This window comes from Garra rufa, chromosome 15 (genome assembly GCF_049309525.1).
Source record: "Garra rufa chromosome 15, GarRuf1.0, whole genome shotgun sequence".
NCBI classification, from domain to species: Eukaryota; Metazoa; Chordata; class Actinopteri; order Cypriniformes; family Cyprinidae; genus Garra; species Garra rufa.
The window spans coordinates 35,777,486-35,798,606 of record NC_133375.1 but is presented as its reverse complement, the minus strand read 5'-3'; the positions used below and the strand labels follow the sequence as shown (position 1 = coordinate 35,798,606).

Below are 21,121 nucleotides of genomic sequence, written 5' to 3'. Positions count from 1 at the left end.
GAGAATATGGCTGAGATCAAAAGTTAACAAAATATGCTTAAATTTATTCTTCTGTAATTGTTCATAAAATATCAAGAGAGTTTTTTGCCATTGCAGAAGTTACAGATCCACCCGTGCTGGATATATAGGTCCGGGTCACTAAAGACCTGAATGTGTAATAATAATTCATGCATTTAAGGGTTAAGGGTCTTGAGGTGTGGTAACTGTAGTATAAGCGGAATAATTGACTTCGGGCCATAGAATTATGCGAAAATAATGCACACCCGAGGTGGAACGGCCACTCCGCTTCGCATCGTGACCGCATCACCACCTCGGGTGTGCATTATTTTCTAAGAATTCTACGGCCCGTCGTCAATTATTCCTTACATAACATTTCAATGACAGTTTTTTGACATGGACATTTTTGTCCATTATGAAGTGTTTGCACCTATGTGTAACTTTTTTTTTGAACGCACAAGGGTTAAAGGAGACCTGTTGTGCCCCTTTTGTGCCCCAATATGTATATAAGTCTCAGGTGTACCAAGAATATGTGTAGTTTCAGCTTAAAATACCCCACGGATCATTTATTGTTTAATTTTGAATTTGCCTATTTTCAGTGAAAGAAACACGCTGTTTTCGTGCATGTCTTTTTAAATGCATATGGGCTGTACCTCAGCTTGTACCTCAGATACATCATTTTGGTTTTGTTTATCAAGTCTATCGCGCTGAAATCATGTGTTTTGAACCATATTTGTTTAAACTTCTGATTTAGGATTTTCTGAGCGCACACATCCGAAGCACGTGCACAGAAAGCAGCTGTCACATGGCATGCAAATACTAAACTGAGCTCACCTGCAGCCAATTCTGTGCTCACCTGTGCAGCCAATAACAGAATTAGCATGCTTTGCTTGATGGTGGCGTCGTAGGTGAAAACTTGCAGATTAAAGAGCGGTAATACTATAATCTTACTCTGTCAAAATCAGACAAGCTCATTTTTTCACATGCTTACCAAAACAAATTTACTGGGTTGTCTTTTTCAAGGTTTTGGGAAGATGCACTAGGGACCCGATTAGCACTTAAATCATGTCAGATTTTCATGATATGTCACATTTAAGGGTTTGAAAATTTGTCTCAGCCATTTTTGACAATAACATTAAATTTTCAAGCAATAGATTTATACTTAGATAATGTAGCTTTAATAGTGAAATGGTCATGTCATAAGCACAGCAAACAAGACATAAGGAAAATATACACATTTAATACAAATCTACAAAACATATTTCAGTAAACTTGTATATAAACATTAACAAAATACAACAGTAGTTTAAAATGTACCCTTCATCTACATAACAGTTATAGGAAATGTATATCTGGCTGTCTTCTGTGTATTTTCATGCACTGGACCCTCATTTCTGCTAGAAACAAAAGTGATCTTAAGGCAAATCTTAAAATTGTCTGTTATTTTGGGTGGAGGTAGAGGATTGAATTGTGCGCGTACACACAGTATTTGATATCTTTGACAGTATCAGAGACAAGTAAAGGAGACGGTCCACTCATATAAAAATAAATGAGAAAATTGTACCGCTCAGTATAACAACTGTAGTCCTGCAGTTAAAAGAGCCTAAAGAGGCACGGCCTGTTTTTTATGTATGGTCCAGCCTAAAACAATAAAGCACTTCGAGCTAAAGAAGCATAATTTATGATACCATTATTGCCAAATTTTGTCACTTATATGAAATGTTTTGTCAGATTTTGTCCCTGATATTAATTAAATATATAATATTGACAAAAAGTTTTGTAGATTTTGGTCAATATGATATCTGTGTCCTCTGCCCCTACTTAAAACAATACAAAAACATTTTACTGAAATTTCACATAAATCACAAGAGCTAACCACGTGTGCGTCAGATAGGCTTTCTATGTTCAAGCAAACATACAGTATTAATTACACGTATTATGATATAGTTTAAAGCTGAATCATCATGTTAATGTGGTAATAATAAAAATATTTAATATTTGTTAATATTAGCTTTTTATATATATTTTTTGTAATTTCCGTATTTAATAAGATATTTTTTATTCATATATTTTATAAACAAAAAACTGATTGAATGTACAGTCGTGGCCAAAAGTTTTGAGATTTACATAAATATTGGAAATTGGAAAAGTTGCTGCTTAAGTTTTTATAATAGCAATTTGCATATACTCCAGAATGTTATGAAGAGTGATCAGATGAATTGCATAGTCCTTCTTTGCCATGAAAATGAACTTAATCCCGAAAAAAATCTTTCCACTGCATTTCACTGCTGTCATTAAAGGACCTGCTGAGATCATTTCAGTAATCGTCTTGTTAACTCAGGTGAGAATGTTGACGAGCACAAGGCTGGAGATCATTATGTCAGGCTGATTGGGTTAGAATGGCAGACTTGACATGTTAAAAGGAGGGTCATGCTTGAAATCATTGTTCTTCCATTGTTAACCATGGTGACCTGCAAAGAAACGCGTGCAGTCATCATTGCATTGCATAAAAATGGCTTCACAGGCTATTGTGGATTGAGGATATTGTGGCTACTAAGATTGCACCTAAATCAACAATTTATAGGATCATCAAGAACTTCAAGGAAAGAGGTTCAATTCTTGTTAAGAAGGCTTCAGGGCATCCAAGAAAGTCCAGAAAGCGCCAGGATCGTCTCCTAAAGAGGATTCAGCTGCGGGATCGGAGTGCCACCAGTGCAGAGCTTGCTCAGGAATGGCAACAGGCAGGTGTGAGCGCATCTGCACGCACAGTGAGGCCAAGACTTTTGGGAGATGGCCTGGTGTCAAGAAGGGCAGCAAAGAAGCCACTTCTCTCCAAAAAAAACATCAGGGACAGATTGATCTTCTGCAAAAAAGTATGGCGAATGGACTGCTGAGGACTGGGGCAAAGTCATATTCTCCGATGAAGCCTCTTTCCGATTGTTTGGGGCATCTGGAAAAAGGCTTGTCCGGAGAAGAAAAGGTGAGCGCTACCATCAGTCCTGTGTCATGCCAACAGTAAAGCATCCTAAGACCATTCATGTGTGGGGTTGCTTCTCATCCAAGGGAGTGGGCTCACTCACAATTTTGCCCAAAAACACAGCCATGAATAAAGAATGGTGCCAAAACACCCTCCAACAGCAACTTCTTCCAACAATCCAACAACAGTTTGGTGAAGAACAATGCATTTTCCAGCACAATGGAGCACCGTGCCATAAGTCAAAAGTGATAACTAAGTGGCTCGGGGACCGAAACGTTGAAATTTTGGGTCCATGGCCTGCAAACTCCCCAGATCTTAATCCCATTGAGAACTTGTGGTCAATCCTCAAGAGGCGGGTGGACAAACAAAAACCCACTAATTCTGACAAACTCCAAGAAGTGATTATGAAAGAATGGGTTGCTATCAGTCAGGATTTGGCCCAGAAGTTGATTGAGAGCATGCCCAGTCGAATTGCAGAGGTCCTGAAAAAGAAGGGCCAACACTGCAAATACTGACTCTTTGCATAAATGTCATGTAATTGTCGATAAAAGCATCTCACAGTTCTGCATTTTTCTCAGAATTGTGACATATAAATGCACAATTGCAAGTTATAAAGGCAGAATTACTAGATATAAAATCAGAATTGCAGGATATAAACTCACAATTGCGAGAAATAAAGTCAGAATTGCGGGATATAAATTCGAGAAATAACGTCAGAATTGTGAGATATAAACTCGCAATTCAGACTTTTTCTTGCAATTTCTCTGAATTTATAACTCCCAATTGTGAGTTTATAATCTCAATTCTGAGAAAAAAGTCAAAATTGCAAGTTTGTATAACGCAATTCTGAAAAAAATCTGAATTGTGATATAACAAGTTGCAATAACTTTTTTTATTCAGTGGACTTTTTCTTGCAATTGCAAGTTTGTATCTCGCAATTCTGACTTTTTTTCAGAATTGTGAGGTATAAACTCACAATTGTGAGATATAAAGTCAGAATTACAAGAAGTCAGAATTGAGAGATATAAAGTCAGAACTGCGAGATATAAGGTCAGAATTACGGGATATAAACTCGCAATTGCGAGTTATAAAAATAGTACCGAATTCTAAACTCACAATTGCGAGTTTATGTCACGCACTTGCAAGTTTATATCACAATTCTGAGAAAAAAAGTCAGAATTGCAGGTTTGTATTAGCAATTCTGAAAAAAATCTGAAGTTGCAATAACCTTTTTTTATTCAGTGGAAACTAAATACATATTTTAAAAGTGTAAGTGCAACACATTTAATAAAAAAAAGTTAATTACAGCATGCCAGAATTGCTGTTGATGAAGTATAAATTGTATTTAACTGATAACATTGACCTGCAAATGAGTGTCTTCCTTATTACTTTATAAGAGATCAACACCTCTAATGATCTAAATTCTTTCCACCAAGCAGCTCTCAGCATTGCATTTGGCACCACATTCTGCTCATTTGTCATATAACACCATCATCACTGTTCATCACTGTAGCTGCTTTTGCAGGGACTTGGTGTAGATCTGACCTCCCCATTTACTCCCACCCATCCATTGGCGTCTTTGGCTCGCACCCAGTCCTTACCCACGTAACCTTTGACCTCCCCTATGGAGCATCTCTCGCTGGGATCCAGTGCTAACATCCTCCTAAACATCTGCATGCACAAGGGCGTAAATCTTTTCCACTGAGATGGCACAGGGTTTTTCTTTGGTGATCTGCGCCAGTCTGCAAACTCCTCGTAGAAATCGTCAGTGTTATTGCAGCGCTCCCAGGGGAAGAAGCCAGTGAGGATACAGAAAAGAAGCACACCAAAGGCCCAGGTGTCTAGAGTGGACTCCACACAGAGTGGAGGGACTTTCACCTCCTTCTGACCTTCCTCCAAGACCATGGCGCACAGCTCTGGAGCCATGTACGGCAGTGTGCCTGATATATAGCGGATGAAGGTTCCTTGTCTCTGGGTGAGGCCGAAGTCGGCCAGTTTGACCCACCGGCATTGGGTGTCCAACAGCAGTACGTTCTCAGGCTTGATGTCACGGTGGACCAGACCACGCTGGTGGATGAACTCTAGAGCGCAAGAGATCTGAACGGCACAACGCTTCACTGCACATTCAGGGATGCCCACCTGAAAAAAAAAGAAAAGAAAAGCAGTATAGTAAGTATAGTTTTAAACAAATATTGCATATTAATGCCAGTGGAATGTTTTATCATTTTTTCTTGTATCATGTATTTGTTTTTATTATTATTTTCATTATTAATTATTATTCGATTTTTAACATAAGTACATAAGTTAACATAAGTTCTTTGGAGCGTTATGAAAAAAGTAACACATTTAAAACTATATTGTCTAGTGTAAAGGATACCATTTTATAAAAAAAATATATATATTAAATTAAATTCAATAATATATTATAAAACTTTGGTTATATTTAAATAATAAAAATATAGAACTTTAAAACTAATAACATTTAATAATTTAATTAGAATTTTTATTAAAAAAAAAAAATATATATATATATATATCTTTTTATATGTTGGTGTTCATGTTAATATTTTAAAAATTAAAAAAATTAATATTACATTAAAATCAAATATATGATAAAAAACATATAAACTATTAACAAAATAAGTTTTATATATATATATATATATATATATATATATATATATATATATATATATATATATATATATAAACTTAAAACGTTTAGACTTTGTATCATTTTATATATAACATTTTTTACTTTATAAATATCTAAAATATTTTCTATAAAATAAAATAGGATAATATTAATATTATAATATTGGAATCTGAGGGTGCAAAAAAAATCTAAATATTGAGAAAATCGCCTTTAAAGTTGTCCAAATGAAATCTTAGCAATGCATATTACTAATCGAAAATTACGTTCTGATATATTTATGGTAGGAAATTTACAAAACATATTCATGGAACATGATCTTTACTTAATATCCTAATGATTTTTGGCATAAAAGAAAAAAATATATATATTGCTACAAATATATCCGTGCTACTTAAGACTGGTTTTGTGGTCCAGGGTCACATATTAGTTCTATACTTTTTTATATAATGTATAAAAATATATTTTATTAGTTATATATGATTTCTTTGAAATTATAGCCATTTTTAATCAATTATTTATATTTATTTAAGTTAATGTTAGCAAACAATTATTAACTGAGATAGACCAATATGCTCTGCAATTTTTTTTTTTTTTTTTTTTTTTTTTTTTTTTATTTGACAACTCGCAGACAGAACACAAACCAACACAAGACATCACAAAGACAAACTACAAATACTGCCAGTCCAAACAAAATTTACATCTCAGCAGGTCAGTCCATCAAATGGTGAAAATGTTCTTTAGGTGACAGGAATTGTCCATAAAATGAAGAGCAGAGAGATCCAAAAAAGAGGTAATCTAGGTTCAAGAGGTAATGTCCCAGATGCTTGAATACACACAAAGGGCGTAGCAGGAAAGCAGACAAACATACAAAAAGGTACAATACCCAGGTGTGCCTAGTTTGATACTGTATCCTTGTCCCTATTAATATAATCAATAAAGGGACCCCAAATCTTAAAAAAATTGGTACAACTGTCTGATAAGGTATGTCGCAACTCTTCAAGATATAAACAGGACACCATATCGTTCAGCCATTGTTTAAAACATGGTGGAGAGCTAGATTTCCATTCCCTCAAAATCACCCTCTTTGCGATAACCATACCGAACATAAGTGCCTCTTGCAGTGCCGCTGGAAGAGTTATGGAATAGTCAGAGCAATGTAGTATTGCAAAGATACCATCTGGTTGCAGTGGCTTGTTATATATATCACTGTATAAATGAAAAATGTCATCCCAGAAACCTCTAAGTTTGGGACAGTCCCAAAAAAGATGCGCAAGGGTCCCAGCACTTGATTTGCACCTGTCACAGGTAGGAGAGACAGAGGGGAAGATCTTATTAAGTTTAGTTTTGGAGTAATGTAAGCGATGTATTATTTTATACTGGATAAGCTGAAGCCTAGCATTGATGGAACATGCATTAACCCTTTCTAATCCCATTTCCCAGAGCCCATCGGAAATTTCTACACCTATGTCCTTAATCCAGGCATCTCTGATGTGAAGAGAAGAAATGTTAACTGTGAAAAGTGAAACAAAAGAAGAAATTAGGCCTTTGGATATAGGGCTTGTAGACAAAAGATTGTAAAAATTGTGCTGATCTGGCATCTGATCAAGTGGTAGAGACTGTTTTACAAAATTTCTAATTTGTAGATATCAAAAAAAAATGCCCGGTAGGAATTTGGTATTTCTCCTGAAGTTGAGCAAAAGATGCAAAGCATTTGTTTAGATAGAAATCCCTCACCAGAGACAGACCCTTCATAGCCCAGTTAATAAATGTAGAGTCCATCAAACCAGGTTTAAAGGAAGGGTTTTGCCATATAGGGGCATAACAGGACAGAACAGAGAGTTTCAACACACTTTTAATTTGCTTAAGTATTCTGAGTGAATTTGCCTTATGAGATTCTATTGCAGGCCAGCTAGGGTGGAGGTTGCATTCTTGACCACCAGCAGTTGCTGCGTGGTTCCAGTAAACCCATGTTCTGGCGTTACAGGCCCAGTAGTAGTGGCGCAAAACAGGAAGTCCAAGGCTGCCTTCAGTTAAGGGTTTCTGGAGATGCGCCTTGGTTATGCGTGGCGTCTTGAAGGCCCATATGAAGGGCATGATGATTGAGTCTACTGTCTTAAAAAAAGAAGATGTAAGAAAGATGGGTACATTTTGAAAAAGGTAGATGAATTTGGGTAGCACAATCATTTTAATAATATTAACACGCCCTATTATTGATAAAGGAAGAAGTTTCCATTTTTCAATCATACTTTTAAGTTTAGCAATAAAATCCATATAATTGTGTTTAAAAAGAAGTTTAGGATTTCTAGTGATGTTGATCCCTAAGTATTTGAAGTAATCCGTTGCAAGCCTGAATGGCAAACCATTAAGAAAAGTGGGGTCTAGGTCATTCGACAAAGGCATGAACAGACTTTTATCCCAGTTGATAGTGAACCCAGAAAATTGCCCAAATTGCTTTATCAGATCAAGGAGGGGGGATATGGATGTCTTTGCATCTGACAGAGTCAAAATCACATCATCTGCATACAGGCCAATGGTACAGTCAGATCTACCACATCTTATCCCACTAATTTGAGAGCTGGCTCTAATAGCTATCGCCAAGGGCTCAAGAGCCAAGGCAAAAAGCAAGGGGGAAAGACAGCATCCCTGTCTCGTGCCACAACCTAACATGAACTGGGGAGATCTATCAAAGTTTGTCAGAACAGAGGACTTGGGACATGCATATAGCATCCTTAACAAAGTCATAAATTTGTCACCAAAGCCAAATTTTTCCAGGGCAGCAAACATGTATCTCCATTCAACTTGATCAAAAGCCTGCTGTGCATCTAAAGAGATAGCAGCAGCATGGGGCAACTTAGTAGAGCACATTACATTCAACAGACGGCGGGTGTTAGAGAAAGAAAATCTATCAGAAATGAACCCTGTTTGATCAGGGTGGATTAAGGTGCCAATATATTTGTTCAGCCGATTTGTTAGAACTTTGGCTATAATCTTTTGGTCAGAATTCAGCAAGCTTAGAGGATGATAAGATGCCACGTCAGCTTCATCTCTGTCCTTTTTCCGAAGCAAACAGACATGAGCGTCATAGAGAGTTTGAGGAAATACTCCATCCTCTAAAGAACAGTTTATCATCCGAAGTAAAAGGGGTGCAATGGTGTCAATGTGAGCTTTATAAAATTCTATACCAAATCCATCGGTACCGCAAGCTTTGCCATTAGGGAAGGAGCGTATGGCAGTTTTAATTTCCTCCAATGTGAAACACGCATCTAGAACCTGCCTGGCACCATCATCAAGGGATGGGATTTCCAGTGCATTGAGGAAGTTTGCTATCTCTATGTCAGTGGCTGTAGACTTTGAGGTATATAATTGGCTGTAAAAATCAAAAAATCTATTGTTTATGTTTTTAGGATCAGTTATTAGCTGACCATTAGAAGAATAGATTTTATGTATTGCCCTATCTGCTTGCACTCCTTTTAACTGTCTAGAAAGCAGTTTATGTGCTTTCTCACCCAGTTCAAAATGTGTTTGTCTCAGCCTGCAGATATAATGTCTCACCTGCCCACCAAGAATCTGATTGTACTCATATTTGATTTTCAAAATAGCATTTAGGGTATCCTCAGATTTTGAGTTTCTATAAGAATCCTCTAAAGCAGATAGCTCAGACTCAATCTCGGAAAGACGTCTCAGTCTAGCTTTTTTACGAGAAGACTGATATGATATGACTTGTCCCCTGACAACTACTTTAAAAGTCTCCCACAATGTTGAATCCGAGACATCCCCTGTGTCATTGCTTTGCAGAAATTCTGAGATCTTAATGGATATATATTCACAAAAGCTTTTATCTGAGAGTAGAATGGGGTTAAATTTCCAGTTATAGTGACGTGCATTCAAGTTCAAGTTTACATTAATTGAGAGGGGAGCATGGTCGGAGACTAAAATACTATGATAAGTGGAATTGTCTACTTTTGATATTAGTCTGGCGTCAACTAAAAAATAATCTATTCTAGAGAAACTACCATGTACTGGAGAGAAAAAATAATATTGTCTGTCAGAGGGGTGTTGGAGTCTCCATATGTCTACTAAATCAAGCGACTTTATCAGATTATTAAGAATAGGCACAGATTTTGAAGGTGGGGCCGGTTTAGAAGAAGACCTGTCAACCAGAGGGTCTAGATAACAGTTGAAGTCACCACCAATAATAATGTTGTGTGTGCTATGGTTAGCCACAAGATTAAAAATTTTGCAGAAGAAATCAGGGCTATCGAAGTTAGGGGCATATATGTTTAAGAGGGCTAAAGGGACAGAGTTAATTGTACCTGTGACAAGGACAAATCTCCCAGCTGGATCAGTTAGCATGGACTTAAAAATAAATGGAATAGTTCTACGAATAAGAATAGCAACACCCCTTGCTTTAGAAGAAAAAGAGGACTGGTAAATGTGTGATATCCACAAAGATCGCAAACGCCCTTGCTCAGTTGGTCAAATATGGGTCTCTTGCAGAAAAATTATATCTGCTGATAGAATTTAAGGTGTGAAAATACTTTCCCCCGCTTTAATGCTCCACCCAGGCCTCTACAGTTCCAAGATATGAAAGTAATAGGACCTCTATCTGACCTATTTGAGTAATTATCCTGCATCTAAGTTAAAACATAACAGACAAAGCAGACTGACATACAAAAGCTCAATATTTGGCAGATTAACAAAGAACAAACACCCCCCCCCTGAGAACACACCCCAAACCGCCATAGAGAACAATGCGGCTTGTCATTCTTCCTATAGGAGACTGCTGGGTAACAGAGCCATTGTGCACTAAAGGCTAGCCTAAGCCGACAGCCCCGCGAGAACCTCCGATATACCAATACAAACTCACTTATTACTGCACAGATAATACTCTATGCTTTAATTATGAACATAATCATGAATAATGCATAACGTGCAAGAAAAATAAAATAAAAAAAATAAAATAAAATTTAGAACGGGAAGATAGGATCCGCAAGTCGCACGTAGAATGAAAAGTCCCGATACTTATGTTAGCACCTGCTGCCCATAAAAAAATAAAAAATAAAAAAAAAACTTAGGTGCCAAGTTTTACATTATTTAAACAACTTATTTACCTGAGAACGCTAACCGGTATAAAAGGCAATTATACTTAATCTTTAATTTCAAGAGTCTTGGCAAACCGTTCTGCAGCTGCTGGTGTCTCAAAGACATTCACGGTGTTGTCGTAGAACACATGAAGTCTGGCTGGAAAGCGAAGGGAGCACTTGGCTCCAGCCTCGGTGAGCCTGTTCCTCACGGTATTGAAGGACTGTCGCTGTGCTGCCACCTCTGCCGTATAGTCGGGGAAAATCGACACTCTGTCACCGTTGTAGCGAAGCGGAGCAAGCTGACGGCTTAGCCGCAAAATGTCTCGCACGTCTCTGTCGTTATGGATCTTAGCGATGATGGGTCTCGGCCGCTCATTCTCCTTTGGCTTGGGCTTCAAACTGCGATGCGCTCTGTCCACCTTTACCGGTTTGCTGAAGTTATCCTTACCAAGTAACTCTGGGATCAACTTGGAGATGAATTCAGTAGGACGACTCTTCTCTTCTCCCTCTTTGATTCCAACAATCCGTATGTTAAGCCTTCGAGAGCGACCCTCTAAATCATTGAGCTTGGCACTGAGGCGGCCGTTAGCCACCTGAAGCTCATTGCATGTGGCCTCCAATGACATGATGCGTTTGTCAGCAGTCGAAAGAGCTTCATCAATATCACCCATACGACGTTCAACTTCGTGATGTTTGTTCTGAAGAGTAGACAAGCACGATTCTATTGAGTCAAGACGCTCTTCCATCGATTTCTTAAGGCCATCCACTTGTTTAGAAACTTTGGCTAGCTCCGCACCTTGTTTAGTGATAGCAGCTAATATCGCTTCATTGCTAGCAGCAGTGGAAGATGCGCCTCTCCCGCTTTGTGCTTCTTTTTCCTTATTAGAGGGCATCTTGGCATAAAACTGAGTTAATTAGATTAAGACAGAACTTAGACAACAGGCGGTTGCAGAAAAAAAAGTTTGTGTGCAATAAATATTAACTTTAAACGGAGGTCACAACACGGAGCTCGAAAAAAGAACGTCTTACTCCATCACTGCGCACTAGCGCCCCTGCAATTTATTTTAATAATAATATTCTCAACTGTTTGATACTGACACTTTGCTTATGCACAGGCACAAAATTCTCTCAAGACAGCATCGTTGCATGATAAATTACGATATATGGTTGCATGAGTTTAGTAGCCCCTGCGGCGTTACTGCTGCTTTAAATCTTTCCAGGCTTCAGTTCATCTGGCTTAAGGTTTCACTGGTTATGCTGAAGTAACAGAGACTCATGTGGTGACAGAGAAAAACAGCTGCTCTGCTCTTTTACTCACACAGTGCACCCTCCAAGATTTCCTGAGAGGACATGTGAACATTACCGAAATATGTCAAGCGTACGTCCTGCTTCTTATTCAGTACAAAAAGCATGTGAACATGCCTAGCGTGTGAACGGGCCTGTAGTACATAGCAGTGCAAGGCTGGCCCAAAGTGACTTGAAAGATCTGGAGCTTTATTTACTCACACACTGTACAAATATTTACTTCAGCTACTGACACTGTAGACATAATAAAATAAACCTTAACATATTTTTCTCACTAGTTTTTTTTAATGCCCTAAGAGTAATACTGTACTAATAATACCCAAAAGTAAATAAGCATGTATCTGATCCTACAAAGGTTACCATTTCAGCATCTCAAATTATGGATTATTTTAAACATTTTGCAATAAAATGAAACCTTAGCTTATTTCAATGGTAGTATCTTCAGGTATGGAAGCTCTCAGAGGCTGTGTTTGTTATTTTTTTCTATGTATTTTAAATTTTTATTTTAAGACTATACATCACTCATCATTTCTCTGCGATGCATTTAATCAGCATCTGTCAAAACATCATTCTGCAAGCATGCAGACGTCCCGGTCCCTAAGGATAAAATATACCGTACCACATCTAGAGTCACTATAGTGAATGTGACGATAAAGTTGTAACCTTCTCAAGTGTCAGACACTGATTTAGAAGTGCTCTGCCAATGACAGGCACAGAGTGAAAGACATGCTTTAAAGTATGTCTGGCTTTGTGTATATAAATAAACAAATAAATAGATAAATATGGTGATATGTATATGAAAAGTCTCAACTGTATAAAATCATCCAACAGCATGATCCTGGCACTGTTTATGTGTAGGCACAAAATTCTCTCAAGACAACATCATTGCATTATTGCATTGACTTTTTCCACATTAGAATATGTCCTGTTTATTTTTTCTAAGCAAAAAAAAAAAAGACTTTTTTTTACCATGCTTTATTGAAGACACCCACTAATATGTCATTCTATGGAAGTTTGTTTCCATTCGTGAATAAAAATGTGACTTTTTATCAAACAATTCTAACTTTTTTCTCAGAATTGCAAGTTTATATCTCGCAATTGTAACTTTTTTTTCTCAGAATTGTAAGTTTATATCACATTTGTGACTTTTTTTCTAAGAACTGCCATTTATATTTCGCAATATAAACAGATTGTGATTTTTAATCTCGCACTGACTTTTTTCTCAAAATTGTGAGATATAAACATGCAATTGCGAGTTATAAAGTCAGAATTGCGAGATACAAACTCGCAACTGTGACAAAAAAGAATTGCAAGATATAAACTCGCATTTGCGAGAAAAGCAAGTTTTTATCTCACAATTCTGAATTCATTTCTCAGAATTGCGAGAATTCTGACTTTATAACTAACAATTGCAAGTTTATATCTCATAATTTTGGAATAAAAGGCAGAATTGGGGGATTAAAAAATCACAATTGCGAGAAATACAAACGTGCATTTCCAAGAAATTCGCAATTCTGACTTAATTTCTCAGAACTGAAAGTTTATATGTCAATTCTGACTTCATAACTCATAATTGCAAGCTTATATTTCACAATTCTGAGAAAAAAAGGTCAGAATTCCAAGTTTGCATCACGCAATTCTGAGAAATAAGGTTGTAATATATATATTTTTTTCAATGTCAGGCAAAAAGTTTTTAATTATTTAAAATATAATAAAAAGTTTGTATGATCATTTTTTCTTTTATATATTTCTATAAGTACAGGTCAAAATATTGTTTAATGCTGATGGATTATTTCACCCATATTTTCACATTTTATTTTCACAAATGTTATTTGAAACATTAAAGTAGACACTTGCAGTTATTGTGCTTTCTATGTATATAAAATTCCCTTTGTAAACTTAATTTGCAGACACTAAAATGCGATGTCTTGTCTTTGACCCATGTATGAAATAGTAATGTAGATGCTCAGTAATAGAAAAAAAAGAGATTGGACACTTTCATTAAATACTCACCCTCATGTCGTTTCAAACCCGTAAGACCTTCATTCAGCTTCAGAGCAGAAATTAAGATCTTTTTGATGAAATCCGAGAGCTTTCTGACCCTGCATAGACAGCAGTGCAACTGACACATGCAAGACCCAGAAAGGTAAAAACATTGTTAAATAGTCCAACGACAATGACTGACATGAAAGAGAATAAATTGAGTAGGCTCATAGCTTCATAAAATTATGGTTGAACCACTGATGTCACATGGACTATTTTAACGATGTCCTTACTACTTTTCTGGGCCTTGAACGTGTCAGTTGTGTTGCTGTCTATGCAGGGTCAGAAAGCTCTTGGATTTCATTAAATTTCTTTCAAAGGTTTTCCAGGTTTCGAACGACATAAGAGTCAGTAATTAATGACAGAATTTTGATTTTTGTGTGAACTATCCCTTTAATAAAAACCAACCTAATGCCCATACAGTTGAAGTAAGACTGCATCTGTGAGTGTCTCTATGTGAATAAAGGAAGGAAGGATCTCATGATGTTGGAGTACCCACCCGTGGCTGGATGATGGCGAATAGGTCCCGTCCTGTGACAAGCTCCTGGGCGAATCCATAGTGCTCATTGGACTGGAAGGCTATTCCAAACAATCCCACAATGCAGGGATGGCAAGACAGATGCAAGGAGATGCAGTATTCTCTCAGGAAGCCCTGCAGTTTGGTTGAGGCCTTAGGCATCACTTTGAGAGCCATTGGCGTGCCTGTGACAGAATTAGCAGAGAAAAAACAAGATCAGAGGACTTTCAGCCTACCTAAAAGGTGCTCTAGAGACACATAACATGACGTACAGTCTTGAGTTTGTAGTGGAAAGTATTTTCACAGCTGTTCGGATGATATCTTGGCATTACGATGTGTGGGAGTGTAAAAGAGGAGGTAGTGTTTCATTTAAATAGCATTATCTCATTTCTGAGCTGGTCAAAATGTTCCTTGCAATACTGACACACATACCACAGCAATGAATGACTCATCCACGTTCATGTGCTACAGTAGGTCTATTTACATTCTTAAAGCATACATCGTACTATTATTATAGCCAAAGAACCGTACTAATAGTGTCTTTTTGATGGTTTGATGGTTTTTGGTACACATTCACAAATGAACTAATATGATCATCCAGTTTATTTTGCTATTTATTAGGGGTTCAAGCATGTAGCGCTGAAACACTATTGTAAAATTGTTAGAATAGTCACGGATCAGCGATCTCCACATAGAACTGATTGTACAGACCAAACCGTAAGTCAGGGTTCCTCAATTAGTTTTCATCAAGGGCCAAATTCTGCCAACAATACAAAGCCAAGGGCCACAATTTTATGACCACAAAGTTAACTCTTCTATTATTATTTATTATTGTTGTTGTGGCACATATAAATACTGTGAATCTTTTTTCCTTAGTAGTCTGTTTTATTCAAACAATTATGAACATTTTGTATTCAGACACTACAGAACGTTGCCAGTTGAGTACTATAAACAAATGAAAAAAAAATAAAATCTCCAAGTCAACTGTTCTTGCTTACTTCCAGACTGGATCCCTTCTCTTCATTCTTACCTAATTGCAGAATCAATTATTAGACCTATGAGAATTAATATATTTTATTTTATGGGAATCAAATTGTAACAGTGTTAACTGACATGTACTCACCATTCAATGAGAGAAGTGACAGCGACTGGCTGAAGCAATACCTCTGAAGTTGGGGCTATATTCTGTTGTAGCAATCCTGAGGCACTGATCCAGATGCACACTGGACAGTCTGTTTCTATCCTGGTTCTTGATGATGTTCATTATAGAAAATGATGACTCGCATATGTAAGTGGAGGGGAACATCGAAAGTAGGTACATTGCAATGATTCTGCTGTTCTTGAATTTAGCTTGAGAGACCACTTTTGTCCAAAAGTCGCTCACACTAGCCTCCTTGTGTTGTTCTCTGAGCAAATCGGACTTTGACATTTCTAAAATCTCCAACTGCAAAGATGCTTCATCCAAAGTTGAAACCAGGCGTTTGGCCTCAGAAGTCCATTGCCCATCTGCTGGGACTGAAAACGGCTGTCTTAGGAAGAGAAGAAGTTCACTCGACAGGTTAAAGCTCTGAAATCGCTCCTCGAAATTCTTCGCCAGTCTTGTGACGAAGTCTCGCATTAGCGGGTCCTCTCGCATCTGGTGTTTCACGCAATGCTGTTGCAAATGCGGAAAGTGTAGTTTTCTCCCTTGAAGATCACGTTCAAAAAGTGTCAACTTTAAACGAAAAGCTTCAATTGCTTCATACATGTCTGCAATGGTGTGGTTCTTGCCTTGCAATTGCAAATTAAGCTGATTTAGGTGAGACATGATATCACACAAAAAACGCACGTATGCCATCTCTGTGCTGTCATTTAAAAACCTCAGAAATGTTTCTGCCTTTTGGCTTTGAAGGCTGCTTAAAAATGAACAAAGTTCATTTTGAAGTTCACACACTCTCTCCAGCACACGGCCCTTGCTCAGCCATCGGATATCATTGTGCAGCAAAAGATCGTGCCGTTCTGCTGACATTTCCTCCAGCAAGGCTCGGAAAAGGCGATGTTGCAGACCAGAACTCACGCGAATGAAGTTTACCAGCCTCATTACAGTATCCATAGTCTCTTTCATTTTTCCAGAGAGTTTTGCGCACAATATCGATTTATGAATTATGCAGTGAAATGCTACGAGAGCTGGGTTGACAGCAGCTAGTCTGCTAATCAAACCTCTGTGATGTCCAACCATTGACGGAGCCCCGTCAGTGACAACTGACACAACTTTGCTCAAATCCAATCCATTCTTTTCAAAGAACTGCATCAGTTCATTAAAAATGATTTCTCCGGTTGCGTGACCATGTATTGGCAGCAAACAAAGCAGCTCTTCACGGAAAACCTTCCCATCAAAAAATCTGACGAACACTGACAACTGTTCAATGTCAGTTCGGTCGCAAGACGAATCTATTGCAAGTGACATGGCTTCAGCTTTCTTCATGTCGGATAAAAGATTGGACAGACACTCACCCGCCAATGTCTCTACTCTTCTTGTTGCTGTGCAATCGGATAATGGCACCTTCTGTAATAGCTCCACAACTATTTTCTTTGTTTTGTCATCGTGATTTAAAACTTCCTCCACCATGTCAATTGCACAGTTTTTAATTAATTTGGCATCCGCGAATGGCTTTTTGGCTTTTCCCAGGTTCCAAGCAACACGTAAGGAAGCTGCGGATGCATTCTCCTGTTTGGATGTGGTTTTGTGTATAACAGCAACTGATTGCTTGTAAGATGTCACCAATTGTGTTACCTTCTGTTTGCGGCTCTCCGAATGTTCTGGATAATTGCAGTTAAAATTGCTGTGCAATGCAATGAAATGGCGTTTCATGTTATTAGCTTTACAGACTGCCACAGTCTGCGTGCATAACAAACACGTTGGCTTTGCGTTGTGGTGGTCAGGCAAAATAAAACAAAATTGTTCTGTCCATTCGCATTTGAATCGCCTATTTTCCGTGTCCACTTTTCTTGTTTTTCCACTCGCCATGTTTTCGCTGTCAGCCTAAGCTTTAATGATGTTGCGTTTGATTTTTCGCGCTAGTGACGTGCTTACGCTGACGTTACCTTGACAACACTATTTGAAATTAGTGCGGGCCAAACATTTTTCTCTCGCAGGCCGGATTTGGCCCGCGGGCCGCCTATTGAGGAACCCTGCCGTAAGTCGTACAGACTTGGAGGGATGGTAGTACTTGCACCGCCAACAACGTCACCAAGGCTCGTCCCAATTGGCCTGATGGTGGCACTACAGCGAACAAAAGTATGAAATTGCGAATAACTCCTAAACCATTCGTTGCAAGCTGAAGTGTCTTATGTCGTTGAAAACCTTGGCTCACGCATGCCTCAGATTTGATCGAGAACGTGGCTAAATTTTCAGGTATTTCGGATTTTTTGCAAAACCTACTTTTGCGGACTAGTCCTAGGTTTTTCACCCGATCAGAACCAAACCAGTGCAGAAAGATTCTCTGGAGAGCGAATATCAATAATTATCAAAAAAGTCTAACTTTCAAAGCACCGTTGCAAAGGGACGCCAACACGTTCGAAAGGGGCAGCACCACTTTTAGTAAAATGGCTATAACTCCTAAACAGAATGATATATCTTCGCCAAACTCAGGACACAAAAATCGTGAAGTTTGATGACTTGGTGGTGCTATAAGAGGGCTGGGGGGGGGGGGGGTCGTGATGGGCACCCCCTCGCCAAGGGCCCCTGTTACTCTGTTCCACTATTACCCCCTGTCCGACACCCCTGAGCAACGAAAACATTTATTTCAGTGAAAAATAAGTCCAAAACTCTCTATTGTAACATTTTGAACAATCTTTTGCTTTTTTTTTTTTTTTTTTTTTTTTTAGAAATTCTTATGTGTTTTAATTTTTCTGATAATCAAATGAAAGCATAAACATTTATTTATTTTTAATCAAATGAAAAATAAACCCTTTTAATTTTTGGCAAACAAGCTAGTTTTCTTAAATGAAACGGTAAAAGTGACACTCACAGCAGTTTTGGAGATTGAGTTTATCTGTTCATGTGAGGTGCAAATGCAAAAAATTAACGTGAGCGTCACGCGTGCTTCAGTACGCGCGTAGTAAAAAAAAAAACGCGTCTCCACCATTCATATTAAAACGGTCTTTTTCATTTCAGTTTTCACAGACACTAGTCCATATCGCGATTTGAATTAAGTGACAGACCAAATTTTGATTTATTAATCCAAAAATCGACGAATTCCGTAGTATTCCGCGCTATAGTAAATTCCGTTTTTATGAATAGAGTGCGCGATCCCGTCCGTGTTTTCGAGTATGTAGAGACAGAAATGACATGCCTTCGTGTAAATAAGATAAATAACATAAGGCAATTTATTTTGCTCGTGCCCTTGCTGTCCTGGGCCCTTTAGATGTCGTGGGCCCCTGGGCAATTGCCCAGTTGCCCGTATGGTTAATCCGGGCTTGTGTATCTGTCTGGTTGACGTACCCTTGCAGCGGTGGGTGACCTGCAGCACACGGCCATACTTGCCACGACCGATCTCTTTAATGATGTTGAAGTGCTCTTTAATCTCGAGCTGACATAAGCTCTGAGATGTCAACTCCATCAGCTCGTCTATCAGACTGCTGCCCTCCTCCATTGAGCCCAGTTCAATCATTGCACTGTCTGTCCTGGGGAAAAAAATTCAGCAAACTATGTTCACTTTAGCATGTAAATGTTCACAACACAATGCCTTTCAATAAAAATGGCATCCTGCTTTTATTTATATGATTAGGAATGTAGAAGTATTAATAACTTACTTTCTTTAAAAAGGACACTTACATTAATGTTGTCATGTTACAATGTGTATATGCACTACCAGTCAAAAGTTTTTGAACAGATTTTTAATGTTTTTTAAAGAAGACTCTTCTGCTCACCAAGCCTGCATTTTTTAATCCAAAGTACAGCAAAAACATAAAATTGTTGAAATATTTATACTGTTTAAAATAACTCTTTTCTATTTGAATATATTTTAAATTTTAATTTATTCCTGTGATTTCAAAGCTGAATTTTTAGCATCTTTACTTCAGTCACATGATCCTTCAGAAATCATTCTAATATGCTGATTTGCTGCTCAAATATTTACATTTATTATTATTATGTTGAAAACAGCTGAGTAGAATTTTTATAGGTTTCTTTGATGAATAGAAAGTTCAGAGGAACAGCATTATAAATGTCTTTATCATCACTTTTGATCAATTTACAGCATCCTTGCTAAATAAAAGTATTGATTTAATTTCCTTTCCAAAAAAAGTTTTTTTAAGCTTTTGAATGGCATAGTGTATAATGTTACAAAAGTGTTTTATTTCAGATAAATGCTGATCTTAGATTTTTCTATTCATCAAAGATGTACTCAGCTGTTTTAAACATTGATAATAATATTAAAAATGTTTCTTGAACATCAAATCAGCATATTAAAATGATTTCTAAAGGATCATGTGACGCTAAAGGCTAGATGCAAATGATGCAAAATGATAAATGCTGAAAATTTACCTTTGATCACAGGAACAAATTTCATTTAAAAATATATTAAAATAGAAAATAGTTATTTTAATTTTATTTGGTGAGCAGAAGAGTCTTCTTTAAAAAACATTAAAAATCTTACTGTTCAAAAACTTTTGACTGGTAGTGTATTTATTTAAGTTTAAGAATTATAGTGTTTTTATAATTGTTCTATAATTGTAAAATAAGTATAACTTTAAAGCATCTCCAAAATCTGTGCTGCATATCAAATATGTAGTCATTAATAGTTTAAATATATGATGTTATATAAATATATTTATATCAAATTATTACATACACAGTTTATTAAAATATTACATATATGTGACCCTGGACTACAAAACCAGTCATAAGGTTAAATTTTACAAAACTGAGATGTATACATCATTTGAAAGCTCAATAAATAAGCTTTCTATTTATGTATGGTTTGTTAGGATAGGACAATATTTGGCCGAGATACATCTATTTGAAAATCTGGAATCTGAGGTTGCAAAAAAAAAAATCAAAATACTGAGAAAATCATCTTTTAAAGTTCTCCAAATTAAGTTCTTAACAATGCATATAACTAATCAAAAATTACATTTTGATGTATTTACAGTAGGAATTTTACAAAAAATCTTCATGGAACATGATCTTTACGTAATTTCCTAATGATTTTTGGCATAAAAGAAAAATCAATAATTTTGACCCATACAAAGTATTTTTGGCTATTGCTACAAATATACCCCAGCGACTTAAGACTGGTTTTGTGGTCCAGGGTCACATATGTGACATATTTAAAACCACTATATATTGTTTAGCAAATCAGAAACCCATAAAACTGGAAATGTAAACCAATTTCAAAAGGCCCAACATAAAAACAATATTTCTAAAAAAAATAAAATAAATTGGCACTTACAATTTAAACAGAAAATTTAAGAGGTTTAAAATTACGTTTACATTTTTTTTTTTTAGAGTTTTCCTTTGAATCATCTTGAAGAAAAAGTCACAATCGCATAAAAACAAA

At 37.0% G+C, this 21,121-nt stretch overlaps 1 protein-coding gene across 1 annotated transcript; it reads right to left on the bottom strand.

Moving 5' to 3' along the window:
- Positions 1 to 4,209: 4,209 nt before the first annotated feature.
- LOC141287545 (serine/threonine-protein kinase SBK1) lies at positions 4,210 to 19,231 on the bottom strand. The gene is made up of 3 exons (XM_073819708.1): positions 19,063 to 19,231; positions 14,562 to 14,764; positions 4,210 to 5,113 (listed from the first exon to the last, which is right to left on the bottom strand). The coding sequence occupies exons 1-3, from the start codon at positions 19,229 to 19,231 to the stop codon at positions 4,469 to 4,471; spliced, it is 1,017 nt and encodes a 338-aa protein (XP_073675809.1). The 3' UTR covers positions 4,210 to 4,468.
- Positions 19,232 to 21,121: the final 1,890 nt, after the last annotated feature.

Bases quoted from the DNA above. Each gene is read 5' to 3' on its own strand.
- LOC141287545 (XM_073819708.1), bottom strand. From the start codon at position 19,231: ATGATTGAACTGGGCTCAATGGAGGAGGGCAGCAGTCTGATAGACGAG. The intron at 14,765-19,062 runs GTACGTCAACCA...ATTCTGTCACAG, and splicing joins GGTCACCCACCGCTGCAAGG to GCACGCCAATGGCTCTCAAA. The intron at 5,114-14,561 runs GTGGGTACTCCA...TTTTTTTTTCAG, and splicing joins TCGCCATCATCCAGCCACGG to GTGGGCATCCCTGAATGTGC.